Below are 20,755 nucleotides of genomic sequence, written 5' to 3' on the forward strand. Positions count from 1 at the left end.
GTGTCAGTGCCAAACAGTCTGTAAGTTCATGGAACATGCATTTTGCCAATAATAAATAAACTGAAATGAATAGGAGACTGACAGTGTACTTATCAGTCTGACTGCCAGGACAGAACAATAGCTTGTAGATTTTCCACAAGAGAAGGAAGATTTTAAACGATGTACACATGCACACGCACACATATACACATGCACACACACACAGTCATGTCTGTACACTCAGCCAGAGCGATGTGACCCCCCCCCCCCCCAGAAACAACAGAAGGTAGAAAAACATAGAAAATGGACCCTTTTAATAATTCCAGTTTCACATATATACATATATTCATATTTACTTAAAGCAGGGAAAAATACAAAATACAAATCCACAGTAAACATGTCAGTGTTGCAGTGTTGGGAACCTCATGCTTGACTTCTTACTGTATTTTTTTGTTGGTCTACACCGACCTTCGTTGAATTTAATCAAACCTGTTTCCGCTGCTTGCTTTTTTTTGCGCACGAAGAGTTGCTAGGAAACTCCAGTTATCCCAGCAGCTCCAGCTATTTAAGCCCAGGGCAAAACTACTGGCACTGGCACCTCCATCGAAGGCCGTTTCACACCAAATTACCTCCAACCATAACTCTGAAGGCTCACCTCGGTCTGCCTTAAATCAATGGCTGCTGCCCCCCCATTGCAGAGCTGGCTTTCGGCAAGGTCCGATCGATCGATCAAAGGAGGAGCGTTCTGTGGATCAGTCACAATGACATTGACAGAGGTACTGGGACATGTCAGTGGTGTTGTAGCAGCTACTGGCTCCCAGTGGGAGCCCTCGGACACGCGCAGTGCTGGGTCTGTTGTGGGAGTTTGGCTGGGGGGGCATGGCTGGGTGGGCGTGGCTGCAGGTGCCGCTCAGACTCCAGTAACCCCCTTACTACCGTGGCCCAGAGTCTCTGCTTACTGGCAGCACATCCGTTCCCGTGAGTGAAACGAGAGCTTTTGCAAAGTGAAGAACGTGTGTATCTCGCAGGCTTCACTGTGGGAACAGCGACTCTGCAGTCGAAGTATTGACCCGTATATTTTCAGTGGCTCTTTGTGCTGAATTATTTTCACTGCAGTTTTGTCCAGTGTCTTGCCCACCAGGATGTCGCTTACCGGTCTGGATTTATAGCAGTGCTCCAAGATTTAAATATAAAACTAATGCTAAAAACCAAATAAATAAACATGGAAACGTGAGGCATTTGTGCGTGCTGATGCGGGGCTTGCACTCAAGGGTGAAGGAGCCCGTCAAGGTCTACCTGGCTTGGCGTAGCAGAGGGCACCCAAGTTGGCGCTGGGAGGGAGGTGGGTTGGTACTCTGAATCGTCTTGGCTGCACGCACAAACGTACGCCCACGTTCACGCACGTAAACGCACACCACACGCACGTACACACAAGCACGTCCGACATCACATGTAAACATCGCAGTTCCTGCTCTCATTGAATATTATTGTCCTTCAGAATTAAGAAAAGGATGGCACAGTTTCCACTTTTTCCCCCATATCATTTTTTTCCCAGATACCGGAGAGCCTTCTTACTATTCAGTCCTTTAAAGGGGGTAGTAGGACTCGCCCAAACAGGAAGCGGGTGACACCTTTGCTTAGCTCTGCCGTGCCTGGACAGAGCTACCATCCTACGGATGTTAGCACCATAGAGGCTGGTTCTTACTCTTCCGGCTCCGGTCCAGCTGCTATAAAGTCTGGGATGTGTCTCGGGCCTCGATTTCTGTGGCCCGGTGGTTCTGCATGGGCTCGTTCCAGTCCAGCAGACCTTCCGTTGCCTGGTTAAGTTCCGTACAGGACGGCGAGGCCCGTAGGTTCCTGCTGATGACCAGCTCCAGTTTGTCGTCCGACTCGGCGATCAAAGGAGCCACGAGGCAGCAGTCAAAGTCTCTCGTTCGGACGTGGTTGACCTACAGGCAAGGAGATGAGGACGAAGGGACCGTGAACCCAACAGGGCTTGATCTCTTTTGCTGTAACAGGCAGCCAGCTGTTGTGAGTCAACACCAGGGTCAGCAGTTAGCCCCTGAGATTCACCAGCTATTATTAGCCAGTGCTACCGTTAGCGGACAGCCCAGCATTAAAAATGCTGCAATATAACCAGCTGTCGTTAGCGGACAGCCCAGCAGTAAAAATGCTGCAATATAACCAGCTGCCGTTAGCCAGCGCTACCGTTAGCGGACAGCCCGGCAGTAAAAATGCTGCAATATAACCAGCTGCTGTTAGCCAGCGCTACCGTTAGAGGACAGCCCGGCAGTAAAAATGCTGCAATATAACCAGCTGCCAATAGCCAGCGTGTTCACAATTAGTTCACTACCATTACACAAAAATAACATTGATATTTACAGGAAGTCAACCATCTTGCAGGAGTTCTCATCTATAATGCCTCCCAGATAAGGTATTAAATTTTTGGATGAGGTGAGCTGCGCCGCCTGCATGCCTCGCCACGCTGGTACCTGAAGCAGCCGGTCATAGGCCTTCAGCCCGCCCAGGTGGGCGGGGCCACCCGGCCGGATGTTGCTGACATAGACGCCCTTTTCCAGGATACCGTCAGATACACTGAAGCCAAAGTCCTCAGCGCCCGCCTCCTTGTAGAGAGTAACCTGTAGAGAGACAGGCCTTCAAGAGTTGCTGTACCAGTTTGGCTTCAAAGGTTCTCATAATAAAAAGAATATTCAGAACCTGCATTACTTAAATTCACCACTAGAGGCCCCCACTGCACAATGAAGATCAATGGATGCCCATTCGCTCACCTTATGCAGTTCTACAGGCATGGGAGACACGTCGTTCACATCCTGTTTCGTCTTCCTCATGCTAAAGGGTTTGTGGCCAGGGTGGCTGGGTAGCGTGTGGCTACGGCTACCCTGGTTGTAGTGGGTATACTGGCCGTACTGGGCCCGGTTGGAGCTGCGCTCCTGTAGGCTGGCCTGGCGCCCCAGGTGGCTACGTGGGGGAGGGCCCTCGTTCAGGCTGAGGGTGCTGCCTGCCATGCTGGCCTGGGACGGGGGGGGAGGTGGGGGGGGTCAGGAAGAAGCGAGGCTTCAGTGGGGCATTCCAAGCACGCACACACAATCGCCCAGGCGCACCCCTTGTGCATGCACACACGCATAACCACGCCCAGAAACACACACCCGTTCATGCATAATGCGAACGCATCTCTTGCAATATTCCGCGACAAGAGATGCGGAAAACGGGCGCAGTTTTTGTCGATGGAGTTCTCACTGCATCAGGAATGTGACCCACCGGGTGTCACATGATGAATGTTTCCTGTTATCAACACAGAAACACATTTCACAGCAGCGTGAGATACCCACCCCCCCACCCCGGATCAGCTGTAGTCTTCAGCCACCTCCGCATCCGTGTATTGCATTCAGAATGCTGCCCATGTGCGTTCACGCACCCCTCCCATCAAAGCTCAGTACCCATCATGCTCTGCGCCGTCCGCCATGCCCAATCAACGGCTCGTTCGATTGTTGGGTTACGAGTCTCGCCGGGGAGCGGCACCTCGTCTGAACCCGACGAACACGAACAAACGGCAGGAAACAGCGCATTGGTACCGCTCACGCTCTGTAAACGTCTTTCATGTCATCGGCCCACTTAGCTACATGACTCCAGCGTTTGTTTCGACAAACGTTAGCAGTCTTTCGGAAAGTGGATTCGTGTTACTCATATTCAAATGAAAACATTAAGGGTGCATCAGCCTTCTATCTATTCTTTGAATTATTCATTTTAAATTCTTTATTTTTACGAAATACTTTGAAATGGTATCAATGTCAGCACGCTACAGCATTGTTGTTGCCCAGAACTGAGGCTGGGATTCATGACTACATATCTAGGCTCTTCAATACAAAATAGTTTCATTACTATTTAGGAAATTTTTACCCTAGTGCTACAATATGAATGACTGGCTGTCACAATGAAAAATGGTTGAAACCGAGTGATGTGCAAACAGAAGGTCAGGACAGACATGGGTGATGCATTCCACCCCCACCCCAGTGACGGGGCGCCCCGCTTGCGTCGCGACGGGTACCAGCAGGCTACAGAGGACCAACGAAATGATTAGCAGGACGCGGCCAAGTGCCAAGACTACAAGCAGACAGGAAGCACAGAAAAGGTACCAATTTGCTCAGGTTTCTCTTATCCAGAAGCCTGTCTGGTTTGTCCTAGAAAGAGAAGGAATATTATATGCATCCAGAGGAAGTGACATCATGGTGAAAAGGGGTGGGCATAAGGAGGCAATTCAGTTGATTGGTCATCAGGTGCCCTGAATTCTGTATTGGCCCACATTCCGATTGGCTGTTGGTTTAAGTCTTTACCTCCAGCTCCCGCAAGATGCCTGACTGCCCACATGTCTCTAGGTCTTCCAGGGCCTGAGACCAGAAGCTCTCCTCCTGATCGGGCACTGTCCGCTCATGACTCATGCTGAACCTACAAGTACAGTCAGAGGGGAATCGTGAGCCCCTACCTCTGGTTGACTAATGGCAGAGACCGATCAGAGATGAGTGGAGTTTTGGAAAGACAATGCGCAAGGACTAAGGCACCAGCAGCGGAACTGCCCTGAGCCCTACCTGCTCTCAGAGGAACGGCCAGAGGGTAGCGTGGCGGCCCTGCAGGTGTGAGGGACAGGAACATCAGGCAATCGCGGCGGCCGAGTTAAAAGTCTCTCAGGACGATAAAAGATTACAACTGTATTTCATTCTTTAATAATGAAGCATCAAATATTAAATATATGTTTCTTCTGGAGCAGAATTGCAAGGAAGATGATGAAGGAGGAAGTTATAGGCTGTGCAGTAAAACATGTATGTGTGCGTGAGTTTATATGTAAACACGTGTGATACATGAGATAGGACCACCTGCAGATATTCTTTGCAAAGGGCGTCTTTAAGCCCTGTGTTGCCCAAGGAAGCCTGAATGAATGAAAGCACAGAAACCTCTGACAGTTTTCATCAGCGCCTCCTTTTCACTGCATTTTTTTCTCTCTCTCCTGAGGTCAGTCCCTATTTTAAAAGTGTCCTAAACACTAATTTATTAATGGAAATTATGCTGACAAAGTAGGACACAGGGCAACAGTGTCAAACTCAATTAAGGAGTGATGTAGGGCGTTTACTGCTCACGCCATCTCCGCGGTGCATTAATCAACTGGCATCAGCATAAACAAAGAGGGGATCAAAACTGGGATAACTATACCAATGTGGCATATACTGTGCAATAAGTAAAAAAGTGTATATTGCAAAATAGAAAATCTAATCATGTTCTTCTGAGCAGCAGGCATCGTTGCAGTTACAAATGTGGACACCAGGGGGCCTTAGTGTAGTATTTAATATAAACTGCTCCTGTGAAATAAAATTCCTGTATGCAATGTCATTGCCATCAGATGAACCAATAAATGTAGGGAATGCAATGATTAATTATCAATGTTAAACAACAAATTGTAGTTTCATAAACCTCAGATAGACACTAAAACCCATCAAGCCCCCCCCCCACCCCCCATACGCCATGAACAGGCCCTACCTGCCAATGGTAATGTGCTCCCATTTATCGAAGCTCTGCCCGAGGTCCTGTAGGGGGCGCTCTTTTTGAGTGCTCACTGGGGACATGCTGCTCAGCGTGTGGGTGTTCCTTCCCTCGGGACTGTGGAGGCTGGATCCGGAGGCTGGCACATGCAAACCAGAGACACACACGCACGTTAGCATTAGCGACCGGTGACATACACCTTAGATACATAGTTGGCTGTTAAGCGCGGTTGGTACCACAGTCTTCACCCTGTCCGCTGATGGCGGTGTCGATGGTGGAGCTGTCCCAGGACTCCACGGCACTGTCCACGCTGGGGAGGGTGGCAGAGTAGCTGTCGGACAGCTTGCCCAGGTTTCCTATAACCTGCACGTCGTCCTCCAGGTCGCTGGCAAGCTTGTTCATGCCCTGCTGCTGCTTGGGACTGGGCACTGCAGTGGGAAAAGCGCTGGGTGGGTTTGTACAAAGGACTGGCATTCTCCCCCTGTCCCTGACCCCACCCACTCAAAAAAAACACAAATAAGTCACGACCTGACCACCAATGAAAATTAAGATAATTTTGCAAAGGAGTAGGTATTGCATTCTGTTAACCCCACGTATAAAAACTGACAGCACTAACTAGCAGCTGGTCACTAATTTAATAAAAGAAAATAAAAGGAAACGATCACCAGAATCTGAAGTCGGACAGTATCCGATGCCTGCCACTAGGAGGCGATATTAGGCACGGGCCGAGGGGACTCACGCTCGCCTTGCTTCTTGATCCGCAGTGTGACGGACTCCCCGGCGGCCTGCAGGAGGTGGATGGCCTCGCTCAAAGGCTTGCCCTTCAGGCTGCGGCTGTTGATAGCGAGGATGCGGTCTCCCACATGGATGGCGCCGGTCCTGCCGCAGGCGAATGAGATGGCGGGGGTTAGCTCAGGTGCTAACGCTAGATCCGAAGCACTTATTCAACAACCAGTTACAACTGAGAAATGAAAAGCTGGTCACGGCTTGCTGGTTCCACTCCAAAAATATCCATGATTACCTTCTCCTTCACTTGTAATTCAAAGACAGCATTTTAAATTACTGTACAGCTCTAATTTCACTGAAGATTAAACCAGCAAGGCTAGAACAGTTCATTAAATACACAAATGACTTAAGTAATGAAGTAGCATTCTAACGCTATTTTTGGCTGAACTAATATCCAGGATCCTGCTGTGTTCTTTCATGAGGTACAATCTCACTGCTCATCGTGCTGCTATCTCGCTCTGCCAGACACCACGGATCTGGCAGTACTCACCTCTCAGCCAGGCCACCCTTGGTCAGGCTGGAGATGATGATGGGGTCAAAGGGCTCCTCGGTGCCCGAGATGGTGATGCCCAGGGGGCCGCCGTAGCGCTTAAGCTCCACGGTGTAGATGATGGTGCCTGAGTTCTCCTGCTCATCTGCAACACATCAGCATGATCTGATACGTCACCTGGAGACACTGAGCGCAGCGAGTGCAGCAGGCGATGGAGACAGCTGTTCTTGAGGACTGAGGCTTGTTCTTCCCAGAATTCTAAGCGGGGTCCCAGAGGTATGAGGCAGACAGTATATAAAATGACCCCCACAACCAACCCCAGGCAAGAACGGCCATAGCACTCTAAGTACCTCCACCTGCACCCGGCCTGCCCTGAGGGTACCTGAGTTGTCCTCGTCCTTGCGAATCTTGAGTTTGACCACCTCCTCGCAGCGCTGCAGGATCTGCACGGCGTCCTCTATGGAGCAGGTCTCCAGGCGGATGTTATCGATGGACAGCAGCTTGTCCCCCACCTCCAGGGTGCCCGTCCTGTCACACACACACACACACACACACACACACACAAGCAGCCCTGACATCTTCTGTCTTTATAGTGCATTGTTGTCTACATATACAAAGTTAAATCAAAATAAGTGAAACAGAATTCCTATCTTAACATAAAAACCGCCAGTGCAAACCCACAAATAGACACTGTCTGGCAGACTGAAGAGGAGGTGCAGCTTTACCTGTGAGCCATGCTGCCCTTCTTGATGTCAGAGATGATGAGAGCATCACCAGGCCTCCTGCTGGACGGAGCTGAGACCCAGAGACGAGAAAGCAGAACAGGTGAAACAGCAGCAGATCCGGAATGACAGACAGCAGGGATGCTGCTCGCTATGTGGGAGCGTGCGGCGGTGGCGATCTTATGTGTTACAGGGCGGTTTGGGAAAACTGCTTAATATTCATGAGAAGCGCTACCTGATTGGCCAGTGAATTCTTAGACAGAATGCCTAAGAAACCAGGCTAATCGCTAACTTCCAGAAGCAATATGTTCCATGTTTCCATCTAAGACATGTATTTGCAGAAATACTACGACACAATTTAATGCAGTAACCCTACCCTAAACAATCTACTTTACTGCCATCAGGCAAAATTTTGACAGCAAACATGAGGAAGCACGTGCCGATGAGAGCACGTTCACCAGCCAATCAGGTAGCGCTTCTCTCATGAATATTAATGAGCTTCCCAGAACCACCCTGTGATGTGAAAATGCGCATGGGGGTGTGCAGCGTGACACGGGCCCGTGCGGTGTCCTCACCGCTGATGGTGATCCCCAACTCCACCCCGGGCTTCTTGGGAAGCTTGACATGGAAGGTGCCGCTGCTGGGGATGACAGACTCTGTGTGGCAGAGAGGGGAGAGGTCAGGGGTCAAAGGGCAAAACAGAACCCTGTAGTAAACAATCAGCTTGCTGATAGTCAAATAAAACAAAAACATTGCCACAATATGATTACCTATTGAATAGAAAGCACTGCAACCACTGCAGGGCTTGAACATTAAAATTACACGAGTCACTTGACCAGCAGTACAACAGCAAACCTGTAATAGTCTGAAGCTATTGTCTAGAGCAAACAACTATAAACAACATAATTATGTGCATCACCTAGGCTCACAGCCTCTGCCATTACTTTTAATTAGTTGGGCTCTTATCAGTGATGACTGGTTTTTGTCATGCACCAAAATCAGCAATCCCACTTTGATGTGAAATACCACTCCAGTAGAGGGAGCTGTGTACCTGCCACATCAAACTCGATCTCCAGGGTGACCCTGGTGCCAACGGCAGAGTTCCGCAGCATCTGATTGGTCTCTTCCAGGGAGCTGTCCTCCGTGGCGACGCCGTTGACGGCCAGCATGCGGTCGCCGATTTGCAGGATTCCACTCCTGTCAGCACGGGTGGCACAGTTTGAAGGTCACGGGAGAGGTCACAGAAGAGAGAGGTCGACCATAAATAGAGTGGGACACGGGCCTTACCTCTCTGCAGGGCTGTCTGGGTCCAGGTAGGCGATTAACGGGGGGGAGGACATGGATTCTGTGGCAAAAACACCCCCCTGCAGCTGAATCCCAAAGCCCATGATTGAATCGCTGACCAAGGTGACCTCCGTAGTTTCGGTGTGGACCACCTGACCAGACAGACCAAGCGTGCTGGAAGCCAGAGACACTGGGGAGGTTGGGAGGGAGGGGGGTTGTGTCAGTACGGAGGTCAGAAAGAACCTGTTATTCGCTGCACATTGTTAACCACGGCCAAGGTGAGTTTGCCTCCAGGAATTACAGGACACCTATAGCGGAAAAATGTACGGCCCCGGACAGAGTTATTACTATTATTGTTTTAAATGTGGCGCCCTTTTATTGGCTACTTGCGTGGGGGGGGGGGGGGGGACATACAGAGGCTGGGGAGCATGGTTTTACAAGCCACCGGCAGCGCGACATGTCTGCTCAGCTGGATATTTCACAGCTAATGCATGTTAAGCACATAAGACTCAAGCAGAGGCTCCTCCGGAGATTTGAACTAGCAACCTTCCGGTTTACAAGCACCGGTGCTTGAACACCATGCCACCAGCGCTCCAGACCCGAAGCATCAAGGATTTGGAGGTAGACGGTAACAGGTTCACATCCTGTTTCCGGTCCTCACTTAGTCACCCAGATCTGCATGCCTTTTCCGGGACAGATGGCATATGTAAGCCACACCCCCCCCCCGCCATTGTTATATTACTAAACTATAAGCACCCCTACAACACCCCCCCACGACAGCTGGACATGACTTCACTGCACGGAACAGCTGTAGGAGGAGTTTATTAATGTGATTACATCAGAACAGGGGGAGAGATTAAAAAAATTAGATTAGATTACACGTGTTACCGCAATGTCGGGCAGGAACCGGGCTGAATAAGGTCTGAGGCAGTTTTGTTATACACATATATTCTTAATTTTTTCCCAATGTAATCATGTGGTGACGTCATTAAAAGTCTAGTCAAACTACTAATAAAAATCTAGCTTTGGTCCCATTTAAACTAAAAAAATCTGTAATTTGCACAAATCTAAGATGCTAATGCAAAAAGCAGTGATAATCACAGGAAGTTCGCTACCCGAAATGTATTAGAGAGCATTTAAAACTAAACAAAAATAGCCGAAGTCAGGAAGATGACAGTAATAGAGGAACATCAAACCCAAAAACCCTTGTGCTCGATCTGGCCGGAACGTGAGACCGGAAGATACCAGAAGCAGAGGTAAGCTGGGCTCGCAGGGACAGCACGGACGGCGGACTGAACCGGAACATCGGCTCGGCCCGAGCGGCAAAACTTACAAAACGGCAAAAGCGCCGTTTAAGTGCAAGGAGATGTCTGGCGTGAGGAGATGCTGAGGTCCTCCTGCAGGACCTCGTTACGGGTTGGGGGGGGGGGGGGCACGTACGGGAGCTCTTGTGGTCTTTCCTGTGCAGCTTGCGTCGCATGGTGTTGGTTCGGGGGCTGTTGGGAGGCATGGAGCGGGGAAGTGTTCCCAGGCTCAGGGAGCTCAGGCTGTAGGCGCTCATGGAGGAAGGCGAAAAGGTGGAGCTCAGGGCTGGGGGGAGACAGAGGGAGAAGAAGGGTTCAATGAGGGGAGGGGTCCAGGCTACACCTTCTACTGAACCTACAGGCTTCTTGCACTTCAACCCACAAGCTTCATTACTGAAGGAAATGGGTAAGAGACTTTATAATGGATCCATATTGACCTGGAGCACTCTTCCATTGTCAACATGGAGACATTTGCATAGGACACCAGCTGTCGGTGTCCATTACTGACTGCAGGCCAAGCAGTACGTCTGAAGAGTCAAATCATCGGTATCATGAGAGGTTCCACTACATCAACAGGCTTTCAAGAAGAAAGCATCAGCATTCTCTACAACAGACCAAGCAGACGAATCTCGACATCGCACGATGCCTGGTTCTGGGGGTCAGGCGATCTGCACTATCCTTTCAGACATCACCACAGGCATCCCAGGGACCCCGGCGGCCCAGACAGACGCGAGGCCGTGACACTCTTCGCATCTCTGACGTGATGAAAACGCCTGCAGGCTTTCGGATGTAACACTCACGCAAGGCACCGCTTTGAAATCGAGGCAAGAACAAGGAATAACAGCTGCCACTCAGGTCAGCAGACTTACTGAACAAACGGGGGGCAGAGGGGAAAAACAGGTACAACAGCAGAAGCACTAGTCCCATCTTCAGGACCACCTCTACAAGGCTACCCCAGCGGGATCAACACAACAGCCCGATTTTACAAAACAGAACCACTGAGAGGAGGTCTAACACAACACAAGCACATGGGAAAGACTATGGATACACAGCCCATAAGCAGTAACCAAAAATACACCCCAGACAGGACTATCCCAACCTGGAAATCCCTACGGAAAGCCCCTTCCTGTGGAGCAAGTTCCTCCAAGGAACGTCACCTACCTTTGAAGAAGGTCTCAGAAGAATCTAGATCTGCTCTATGTGTATAAATTACAATCCGGACGAGATGAAAAGCGAGGAGGATGACGACTATGAGGTAGAGGAATAACGTAAGGAGCATTTACACGGGTTGTTGGAGGACTTGTGGTGTTTCGAGGCCTGGGTTCGTGACTGGTCAGGGTGGTAGGTGTTGTAGTGTGGGGGCAAGGTGTGCCCGTTGCTGCTGGGGCAGGTATCCCAGGGAAGTGGACGGGCACTCCTCTGAACCTTGACTGTCCGGGTCGAGTCAGGGACAGCACCACCACGGGGGAGGTAAAGACAGACACAGGTACAACCGTAAGAAACGACGTGGAAACAGCGACCTGAAAACAGCATAAATGTCAGATTCTAAGAGGCACCTTGAGCACCAACGTCTGCCTGCCTAGAGGACAGAGTCTCCCTGAGTAAGACTACAGAGGACGAACGGTGAAACTTCAGATACTGTCCCATTGATTGGGTTTATTTCAAGCCCTTGGAGACAGTCTGTCCCTAAATAAACGCATGACTGTATCTGTGGTGCCTACAGCCGTTGGAAGGGTGTCACGTGGGTTTGGATGAGACACCCGGCTGATATCGGCTGGGGGGTCTGCACGCCTTCTGCACTCTGATCTTCCAATTCTCTGCTTTTACAGCATGAGTTCGGAGTCTCAGGTTCCTCCCGTGGATTCTGAATAGCTTTGGACTTAAGCTTCCATTAATCTTTGGTTTAATTAATTACCTGCATGCACCCTGAGGTGTTTGGCTTATGAAGAGCTCCTGTGTGTTTGCGTCCATGGTCCTGCTGTGTCTGACCCCCCCCCCCCCCCCCCCCTCGGTGCAGCCTCACCATGCTCCGTGGTCTTGAGAGCCATCGGGGTCTGGTGATGAGGCAGAATCTCCATCTTAACGTTCTCGCAGGCATTCGCCAGCAGCTGCGTGGCCTCTGGCAGGGAGCAGTACTCCATGCTGGTGCCGTCGACAGACAGGATGTGGTCCCCAGCATGCAACGCCCCGCACCTGAAGACCACATGACACTGCATCTAGTCATACCGCTTGACCCCACCAATCAGGAAAGGCCTCCCGTTCGGCCCATTCTTTAGACAGCAGCCAAGCGAACAAGACTAATGCAGCATTTCTGACTCAATGGCAACAACGCAGCAAGTGCAGACGCCGTGCCCCAGGCCGCCGGTTCGTTACCTGTCCGCGATGCTGGCGGGCTTCACCTTGTCAATGACGATCACCTGCTTGCTGCAGTACATCGAGGTAGACAGCGCTATTCCCAGGCTGGATCCCGCCGGTTTGGCCACCTCCACAAGCAGCGGGCCGGAGGCGGAGGCTATCGAGTCTGGGGTCGGGAATGAGATGGGGTGAGAGGCGCCGCATGCCGTGGTCACACGGGGATTGCAAGTAGGTGGCGCCACTGTCCCCCACCACCTATCCTTCAGTGGGCAGTGTGGGGCACAGCATGGACCACGGAACCATGGCGACCACCGAGGACTGTGCAACTTTCGGAGCATCGTTACGAAAGCGGAGATGACCAGTAAAAGCCACCGACAAATTGTTTTATGCAAACTGAAAAGCCTTATTAATAAAAGCCTGAAGTCATGTAGAGGCGGAAAGTTAGATCTGAGCTTTTCAAAAGCAAGCAGATGAGTGGACATGACTTTATGTGCTACCCCCCCGCCATATATCCAGGCCAGGCCTCCCCACCTCCCAAGGCGACGGTAAAGCGCAACACCTGAATTCAGCCTGCATGACGCCGGCGGTACTTCAAACAGAGACACGCACAGCCTAACAGGACATCAAACAGACATGGATAATTCATCTGGCACTGAGATATGAAGCCTCAATTAGATATCAAACAGAGACATACCCTGCGAATACTTTAATCAAAGGTACACAGAGGCCAAGAGAGATACCAAAGAGAGATGCAGAATTTATCCATTATGACACGGTTGATCCTTTAAGTGAAGTGATCTAGGGAGTAAATGAGATATCAAACAGATTTTTGTAATTTACCTACTATGTTACTAGTAGTTTAACCACAGACACGGTGAGAAATAAAGAGACATGAAACTGAGATGTATAAACATATCCGTTATGACGCTGTTGATTCTATAACTGAATAGATACTGAATAGATACAGGGAGTAGATTAGACATCAAACAGAGAGTGTATTTTACCTACCGTGCCACTAATAGTAGTTTAAGCAGAGATATATGGAGGCAGACATGAAAATGAATATGGGTCAGAGGGCAGGCGCAGATGCCTGAACCTATTTCAGAGGTGGTCATGACAGACTCCTAGTGTACCTAAGTTTGGGTGGATCTCATTTTCCATGCCGTCCGGGCATCATACCGTGGTGCGCGGTATTTTGACGGTATTTTCAAGAGCGGCGCTATTCTGCCGACAAGATTCGCTGCCACAAATTATTATTCCGCTTGGCTAATTCTGTCGCCAAGATTTCAAAATGCCACCCAAAATTACACTGTTATTCCCCAAATATAGCGGTGTACTGTACTACCGTAATGCCCTCCGAGCTAAGGCATGCCGCAGACATTTAGGGACCGATTTCGAGCTGCTAGAGAAAGAGAGGCAGAGAGAGGAAGTGTGAAGGGTAACAGTACGGAGGATGTGGAGACGAAAGAGGGGTGTTAGTGTCTGTCTCATAAGGGGAAGTTTTATGGAAGGGGGCGGGGTCTGCGGACAGTAAGTGTGGTTCTGTCGCCTGGGTAACGGGGCTGCACGTACCCATGACAGAGACGTCGTACTCCACAAGCAGCGTGGCCTCCTGCCCACATTGCTTCAGGATGCTCAGGGCCTCGGCGTGCGAGCAGCCCTGCAGGCGGATGCCGTCGACGCTCAGCAGCCGGTCCCCAGGCCTGACGGTGCCTTCCCTGGAAGGAGAGCGCAGTGTGAGCCCTCCGAGAGTGGGGGTGAGCTCCAGAACAGCCAGTTTAAAGGCTTATAGAGTCTGGTTTCAGCCTGGCGCAGTAGATAAAACTCCGTTCGAGTTCTACAAAGAAGCAGGAAGCTGGAGAATCAACTTGAGGATCCAATTACACGCCTGTGCTCAAGCAGGGCAGCGATCGTTATCTCCAGAGGTCCTCCTGTGCATCTTATGTGAGTGTCAATTTAAAAGAAAAATAAACCAAAAACACGTCGCCGAAAGATTTAAAGGGAGCCGGTCCGTTAAGAGTTGGCGCCTCTGGTCCGGCGGAGTGTGAATACAGCCATTAGCACATCCGTGGCAGGCTTCTGGCCATGACACAGACAGCACGAAGACCTAGGCTGGGCCAGAACCCGATTCTCGAGAGGCACAACCATGTGGAACAGCCAGGAGTCTAAACATAGAAGACGAGGAGCGCATGATTTCCCTGTATTTACCGTTAACTGTCATCTATTTTTGGATCCTTGCGAGTGAGTGGGCCTGCAGTGGAGCCTGAACCAGCAGCGGAACCAGAACCGTGACCAGTACCATAGGAAAAAGGCTAAGTAACCATGACGCCCAGCCTAGTGCAAAGCGCCCTAAGGCATGCTGTTCGTTTTAATTTAGGTGGCCCAGAAAACCACTCAGCAGTGGCAAAGGGACTCAAAGAAAGGTCAGAGCAGTGGAGAAAGAACCGCATCTGTAAAATTAGCCCTAAAGGGGGAGTGGGGGGTGCATCCAGATGAAAAGGGCTGGAGGAGGGAAGAGACCACAAACACATCCAGACGTTTTCATGACTGTTTTCCCCATGGCTGTGCATGGGGCTTGAGTGCAGTTTGAAATGATTTTAGAGGTCACCGAAAGCATGAAACTAGTGGAACCCTCGGCAGTCACTCAAAGCCGATGGGAGCGAAGCTCGTTTTGAGTCAATGGGAGACGAGCCTGCTGGACTTCTAGTCACCTGAGCTGAATGAGCGATCTCACCTGTCAGCTGGGCCACCTGGCCTGATGTTCGTTATGACGACAGGCCGGGATTTGCTCCTGTCCTCATGGGTGCCCCCTGCAACAGTCAGCACACAGCTGTCACAGCATGCACCACGGATATTCTCCTTCGTCACTTTCGCACCAGTGACATTATGTCCGTTTATGACTTTCATCGCTGACCGGACACACGCAAGTGAAACCACAGCATGAGAGCAATACAGAAGGAAAATCAATAAATATGATTTATTGAAATCAATAAGTTAGTACGTGAATTTAAATAAGTGAAGCACTTTCCAAAGCCTTCTTTGTTGTTCTGCACAGCACTGGTGCAAAAAATTTCACTAAGGAAAGGAGAGACAGAAAGACGATGGGGATGTTAAACACGAAGAGCGACGGAGACGCGTTCGGGCTTCTGGGTTTGTTTCTGCGTGCTGGCAGAGACGGCGTTTACGCACCTCTGACGACAAAGCCGAACGTGTTTCCCTCCTTGTGCAGCGTGACCTCGACACTTTTAAACATCACCCCCGAGCCCTGCACAGCTGTGAGGAAAGAAAAGGCACCTGGCTTTGGACTCAGAGGACGAACCCGGTTCAACACCCGCCCAACAAACAGCAACGTGCGCACAGCTGATAGTACAGAGCCAGCAGTATAGCCAGGCAGGCACTCACAGGCGGGGGGCAGCTCATACTCCACCTCCAGCACCACCCGTTCCCCCACATTCTTCAGCAGACTGATGATCTCATCGTGGCGAAACTTCGCCAAGTTGATCCCGTTGACCGATTTGATATAGTCGCCGATGCAGAGCTGGTCACTCCTGTCAGTGGGGCAGTAGACGGGGGGGTGATGGGGAGGACAGAGGATGGAAGAAAACACGTGTTTTAATTGTACTTGGAGACAATTCTTTATTATTATTATTATCTTCTTATGCTGAAAACGGACAGGTGTAGCACAGGCGCCGATACTGACTGCTCAGAGTCACGCACACACACACGCGCGCGCACACACACACACACACACACACACACACACACACACACACACACACACACACACACACACACACACACACACACACACACACACACACACGCACACACTGAAACAGGCATCGCACAAAAACACACTGAAGCACAGAGACACACGCTACCTTCAGGGCCGAACTTAAGGAGTGGGGGGCCCTGGGGTTACAATCATTGTTGGGGTCCCTGCTTACAGCAGAAAACGGCACCATAACCACCAGAAATAAAGTGGGAGCCCCTATACGGTGGGAGCCCCTATAAGGTGGGAGCCCCTATACGGTGGGAGTCCCTATAAGGTGGGAGTCCCTATAAGGTGGGAGCCCCTATACGGTGGGAGTCCCTATAAGGTGGGAGCCCCTATAAGGTGGGAGCCCCTATACGGTGGGAGCCCCTATAAGGTGGGAGCCCAGACCAGCCCTGCCGTAAATCTGGCTTTGGCCGTTTTCTCTGAAGTCACCAGCTCACCTGGCGGCGATGCCTCCTTGCCGCAGGTTGGACACGCGGGGTCGGCCGTCCTTGTCAACGCCGCCGGACACGGTCAGGCCCAGCGTACAGCCCTCCTTCTTCAGCAGCTCCACAAGGCTGGTGCCCCTGAGCTCCTCTGCGGGGGAGGGGAGGGGAGGCGGCCGGGTTACAACATCCCGTTTATGGATACGGGGGGGCTGCCATTCATCTACGAGCGTCTGACGGTTTGCGCTGGCCCACCAGCCTTGCCCCTGATGTTAACTCAAGCAGATGCGGAAATACGGAAGAGCAGAGAATCGATGTGCCATGCGATACACACTGCACATCTGACGGCATTACAAGAAATGCATGCTTTCAGAGGGCAAGGACACAAATAATTCATCCTCTTTGGATTCTAAATTAATTTTTATCCGCAGAGCTGAAAGGGATTGTTATGGCCTAATGAAATATGTTAATAACAGGAATGAGAGGCTGACTTTCCTTTGTACTCTAGCTGATTCTCGTGGGCTTGTAATTCAAAGCTGTATATGTTTTATTAGAATTTTTACATATTTTTAAAGTAAACTGCATTCCTGTATTTATGCCATTTTAAAAAAAAACACACAAATCACTGCAGGGTTAGCGAAATTCTAAACAGAACGATAAATCAAAATAAATTAGACTTGAGATTAAATACATAACAAAGCTGTCTGCTACTTCCTGTTCTGTTCCTAAAATTCTGACATACAGATAGCGATCCCAAGTTGTTATGTGTCCAAACTGACGCAGACTAATGAAACACGCTGGAAAAACAGATGCGAAGGCAAAGCAGAACGTGACCAGAAAGGGTCCAGAAAGACCACCGACGTGTCGACACCCCCGGCATCCGTGGCTCAGCCTCACAAACCACAGATGACCTTTCAGCTTCAATTCAAGTCCAAGAAGTACTTTGGTTCAGGGGACAGATCATTCGCTATAGTGATTACACTAAGCAGAAGTGTTTAATTGGATCAGATGAAGACACGGTCACAGCACGCGCATCAGGTTCCATAATGGCTGTCAAAACACTCATCTGAGCCAACAAATTGGGGGTGCAATGTGGAGGGATGACCACAAACCACTCTGAAAGGGCTCGATGGGCTTTATCAGCTCTCTGGCTTGATCACAAACTACCGTGATGAAGAACTTTCCGCAGCTTTTCCCAATCCGGTCCTCGGGGAATCCCCAGACAGACCACGTTTTTGCTCCCTCCCAGCTCCCTGCCAGGCAGTGCCCATTTTTTGCCCGGGAAATGGGAAGGAGCAAAAACGTGGAATGTCTGGGGGGTCCCCCTGAGAACCGGGTTGGGAAATGCGCACTTAGAGACATGAGCAGCGAGCTCACACAGTAGTGCGGTAGGGGATACTTTCCCCTGGTACATATGGCATGACTGACCATTAGCAACGAAGCTAACAGAATGGGATTAGACATTTTAGGAACCTAAAGACACAAGACTGTAGTCTATGACTCTGGTCTATTCCTTAGAAAGAGGCTCTTAGAATCGAAATGTCAAGGCACAAAGACAGATAACAGTCTGAGACAGCTTTACCTGGGATGCTCTGCCTTCGCAGGGACAATGATCCATCCACCTGTCTGTGGGAGGACTTTGAGTACGGCCCCTCATCTGGGAACGAAAAGCAGCCATACTGTCACAGACCTCCGCACACCTCGGATGCCAAACCACGTCCGCCTGCTAAGAACCACTGCAAAAACCAGAAATCGCCCGTCTGATTTTCGGCATGTTTGCATATTTTACACAGCAAGATCCGGCCTTTAAACAACACTGAATATTAATCACATAAAGGGGAATTCCGAGTAGGCAAACACGCAGACACAAAACACAAATAGACAAGTTATTTGTATGCCATGTGTTTGTTATATTAACCAGCATCCAATGACCCAGTATGAAAAGATAATTAGCCCTTCACACTCAGTGTCAGGCCCTCCTCCTTTAGCAGCAATAGTGTTGAGAGCCTCCTGGAGGTATTGACGAGACCCTCACAGAGCTGCAGAAGGGTTATGGTCCAATCCTTCACAGACAACTTCTAGGAAATGACACTTTCACAAACTTATTTCAGGTCTTATCATAAACCATCACTGGGGTATGGATCTTTGATTGGACCATTCCAAACCTTTTATTTCTGTGTTCTTCCAGGATATTAATGAAGAGGTTCTCCTCTGTGGATGCTGAGAATTAATTCTGACTATGACACGTAACTCTGGAACCTGATGAGCAATGAGCTTCAAACTCAAATAAACCGAAGTAACCATAACGACTTGATATTTGCCTGGAAACTGCAGATTCCCACAATAGATCCCAGGCTGGACGACACCTTCGGGCCTCTGACACCTGCTGGGATGACCGGATGCAAGAAGAACCAATCACGGGGTCCGAGCTGGGCTCTGTACCACGTTTCAAGCGGGGCTGGTGTTCTCCAGAACATGGTCAATAAATTGACATCCATGCAAGGCTGTGGTCCATTTTCGATGCAATAGTGTCGCAGGTGTGCGACGTTCTCTCACTTTAAGTAGGTAGAGGGAAGGTAAAGGGATCGCAGATCCTCAGAAGATCCATAATCTAATTACATATTCAAAGGCCACCTGGCCAGCCATCATTAATGACTAATGGTTTTTTCTTGCCATTTTTTACCCTCATTATTTAGGTCACTCATCTCCAGAAGAATCAGTCAATTACCCAACAGAGGATGGTATTATACACAATCAAAAGAGGGATCAGCAAGGGGGGCTGCATTGACACAAACGAGGCCCAGCCTTCACATCTTAGAAATACATCATTTCCTTTCAGTAGGGAGAGCTCTTCATAAATGGCCAAAACACAGCACTCTGCATCAATGACGCAAAACTCGATTTCCTTGTGAATCAGGCATGATAAACTGGTCAGTTTCCAAGGGCAACAAGGTAACATCTCAGGCCCCCATTTCCTTGGCTTTATTGTTCACATTTATTGATCTCTAGGAGCCTTTCTACTGGGAAAAGCTCTGCTTTCACAGCTGGGCCCCAGCGATGCGCTCCGTCCGTCTCCAGCGTCAACAGACAAGCAAGCCATGCCAAGAGTAACGCAATGCCCAACACGGGAAACACAGGCAAGACGCGCAGCTTGTGTGACCCTCAAGATGAAGACGTCCAGTGGTCCTCAAAATGGGTTCATGGAAGGCTCCAGATTCTGCCAATAAGGAGCTTGACAAGAAAGCTCATAATTACATTATTCATTGGGCACTGGAACACAATACATAAGTGGCATATCTATGTCACGCACAATCTACATGGAAACAAGAAATGACTAGGCTGAAAATGAACACAGTGATGCATGACCTATAAAATCCACGGTCTACATACAGTAACAGCAGAGCAACCCAGCACAGAGCCATTGCATGTAATGAGAACTGTTGGGGGACCCTGGAGAGCATGGTACATCCGTGTAAGAACCACGGACATAAGCCCTTTTGATGCAGCGGCGAGACCTGCCTGGAATTAAGGCAGGAACAAAAGCCAGCTTCAGCCTACTGGGATATCTGCAGGCCAATCACAAGGCTGCATGAATCAGGGAGTGCGGTAAAGTGGCCATTATAGCTGACATGGGTGGTTTGACGGTACGGCAGTGTCAAGATCAGGTATAGATCGTCCAATCAGAAAGCAGCATGAGAGACAATCACCAAACCTGGAAGTCTCATGTAAGGAAACTGCCATTAAAAGGGATACTTCAGTTAAACATGACATTAACACTGCTGACCTAGACCTACACTTAGCTTGTTGTCGTTATTTCAGGAGTATGACAAAAAAAAATCAGTTTCCTCAGAAACTGCTTCATAAAATGAACCTAAAAGGACGTAATGAGCCACCCTTAACACGTTGTCTTTATATAGCTATCAGTGAACAGGTTAATGTTTTAAATAGATTTTGCGCGGATTGTTGTCAGCGAGGCAAACACAGTCCTCACAGAAAGTCTTTGGGATGCTTGCTTAATTCTGTAACAATGCTGCAGATTTATTGATTTCGGAACAAAAGTTCGTTGACGAGCAACGTTGAAA

General features: G+C 49.7%; 1 protein-coding gene across 7 annotated transcripts in view; it reads right to left on the reverse strand.

Annotated features, from left to right (window-relative positions):
• Positions 1-239: 239 nt before the first annotated feature.
• Positions 240-20,755, reverse strand: part of LOC125738978 (glutamate receptor-interacting protein 1-like) — a 76,231-nt gene continuing 55,715 nt past the window's right edge. For 3 of the 7 annotated variants that reach the window (XM_049008560.1, XM_049008556.1, XM_049008559.1), the window contains exons 2-25: positions 18,256-18,330; positions 16,689-16,824; positions 15,873-16,018; positions 15,660-15,743; positions 15,205-15,280; positions 14,043-14,188; positions 12,489-12,636; positions 12,139-12,308; positions 11,399-11,545; positions 10,252-10,401; positions 8,815-9,001; positions 8,579-8,724; positions 8,103-8,183; positions 7,531-7,600; positions 7,188-7,333; positions 6,806-6,950; positions 6,269-6,408; positions 5,766-5,957; positions 5,527-5,668; positions 4,584-4,622; positions 4,332-4,443; positions 2,769-3,011; positions 2,472-2,618; positions 240-1,928 (exon numbers count right to left, since the gene is read on the reverse strand). In XM_049008560.1, the coding sequence (XP_048864517.1) occupies positions 1,707-1,928; positions 2,472-2,618; positions 2,769-3,011; positions 4,332-4,443; positions 4,584-4,622; positions 5,527-5,668; positions 5,766-5,957; positions 6,269-6,408; positions 6,806-6,950; positions 7,188-7,333; positions 7,531-7,600; positions 8,103-8,183; positions 8,579-8,724; positions 8,815-9,001; positions 10,252-10,401; positions 11,399-11,545; positions 12,139-12,308; positions 12,489-12,636; positions 14,043-14,188; positions 15,205-15,280; positions 15,660-15,743; positions 15,873-16,018; positions 16,689-16,824; positions 18,256-18,330 (3,290 nt within the window). In that variant the 3' untranslated portion in view covers positions 240-1,706. The remainder of the gene's footprint in view (positions 1,929-2,471; positions 2,619-2,768; positions 3,012-4,331; positions 4,444-4,583; positions 4,623-5,526; positions 5,669-5,765; positions 5,958-6,268; positions 6,409-6,805; positions 6,951-7,187; positions 7,334-7,530; positions 7,601-8,102; positions 8,184-8,578; positions 8,725-8,814; positions 9,002-10,251; positions 10,402-11,398; positions 11,546-12,138; positions 12,309-12,488; positions 12,637-14,042; positions 14,189-15,204; positions 15,281-15,659; positions 15,744-15,872; positions 16,019-16,688; positions 16,825-18,255; positions 18,331-20,755) is intronic. The other 4 variants (XM_049008561.1, XM_049008558.1, XM_049008563.1 and 1 more) reach the window with 2 other exon arrangements.

Source organism: Brienomyrus brachyistius, chromosome 3 (assembly GCF_023856365.1).
Source record: "Brienomyrus brachyistius isolate T26 chromosome 3, BBRACH_0.4, whole genome shotgun sequence".
Classification (NCBI taxonomy): Eukaryota; Metazoa; Chordata; class Actinopteri; order Osteoglossiformes; family Mormyridae; genus Brienomyrus; species Brienomyrus brachyistius.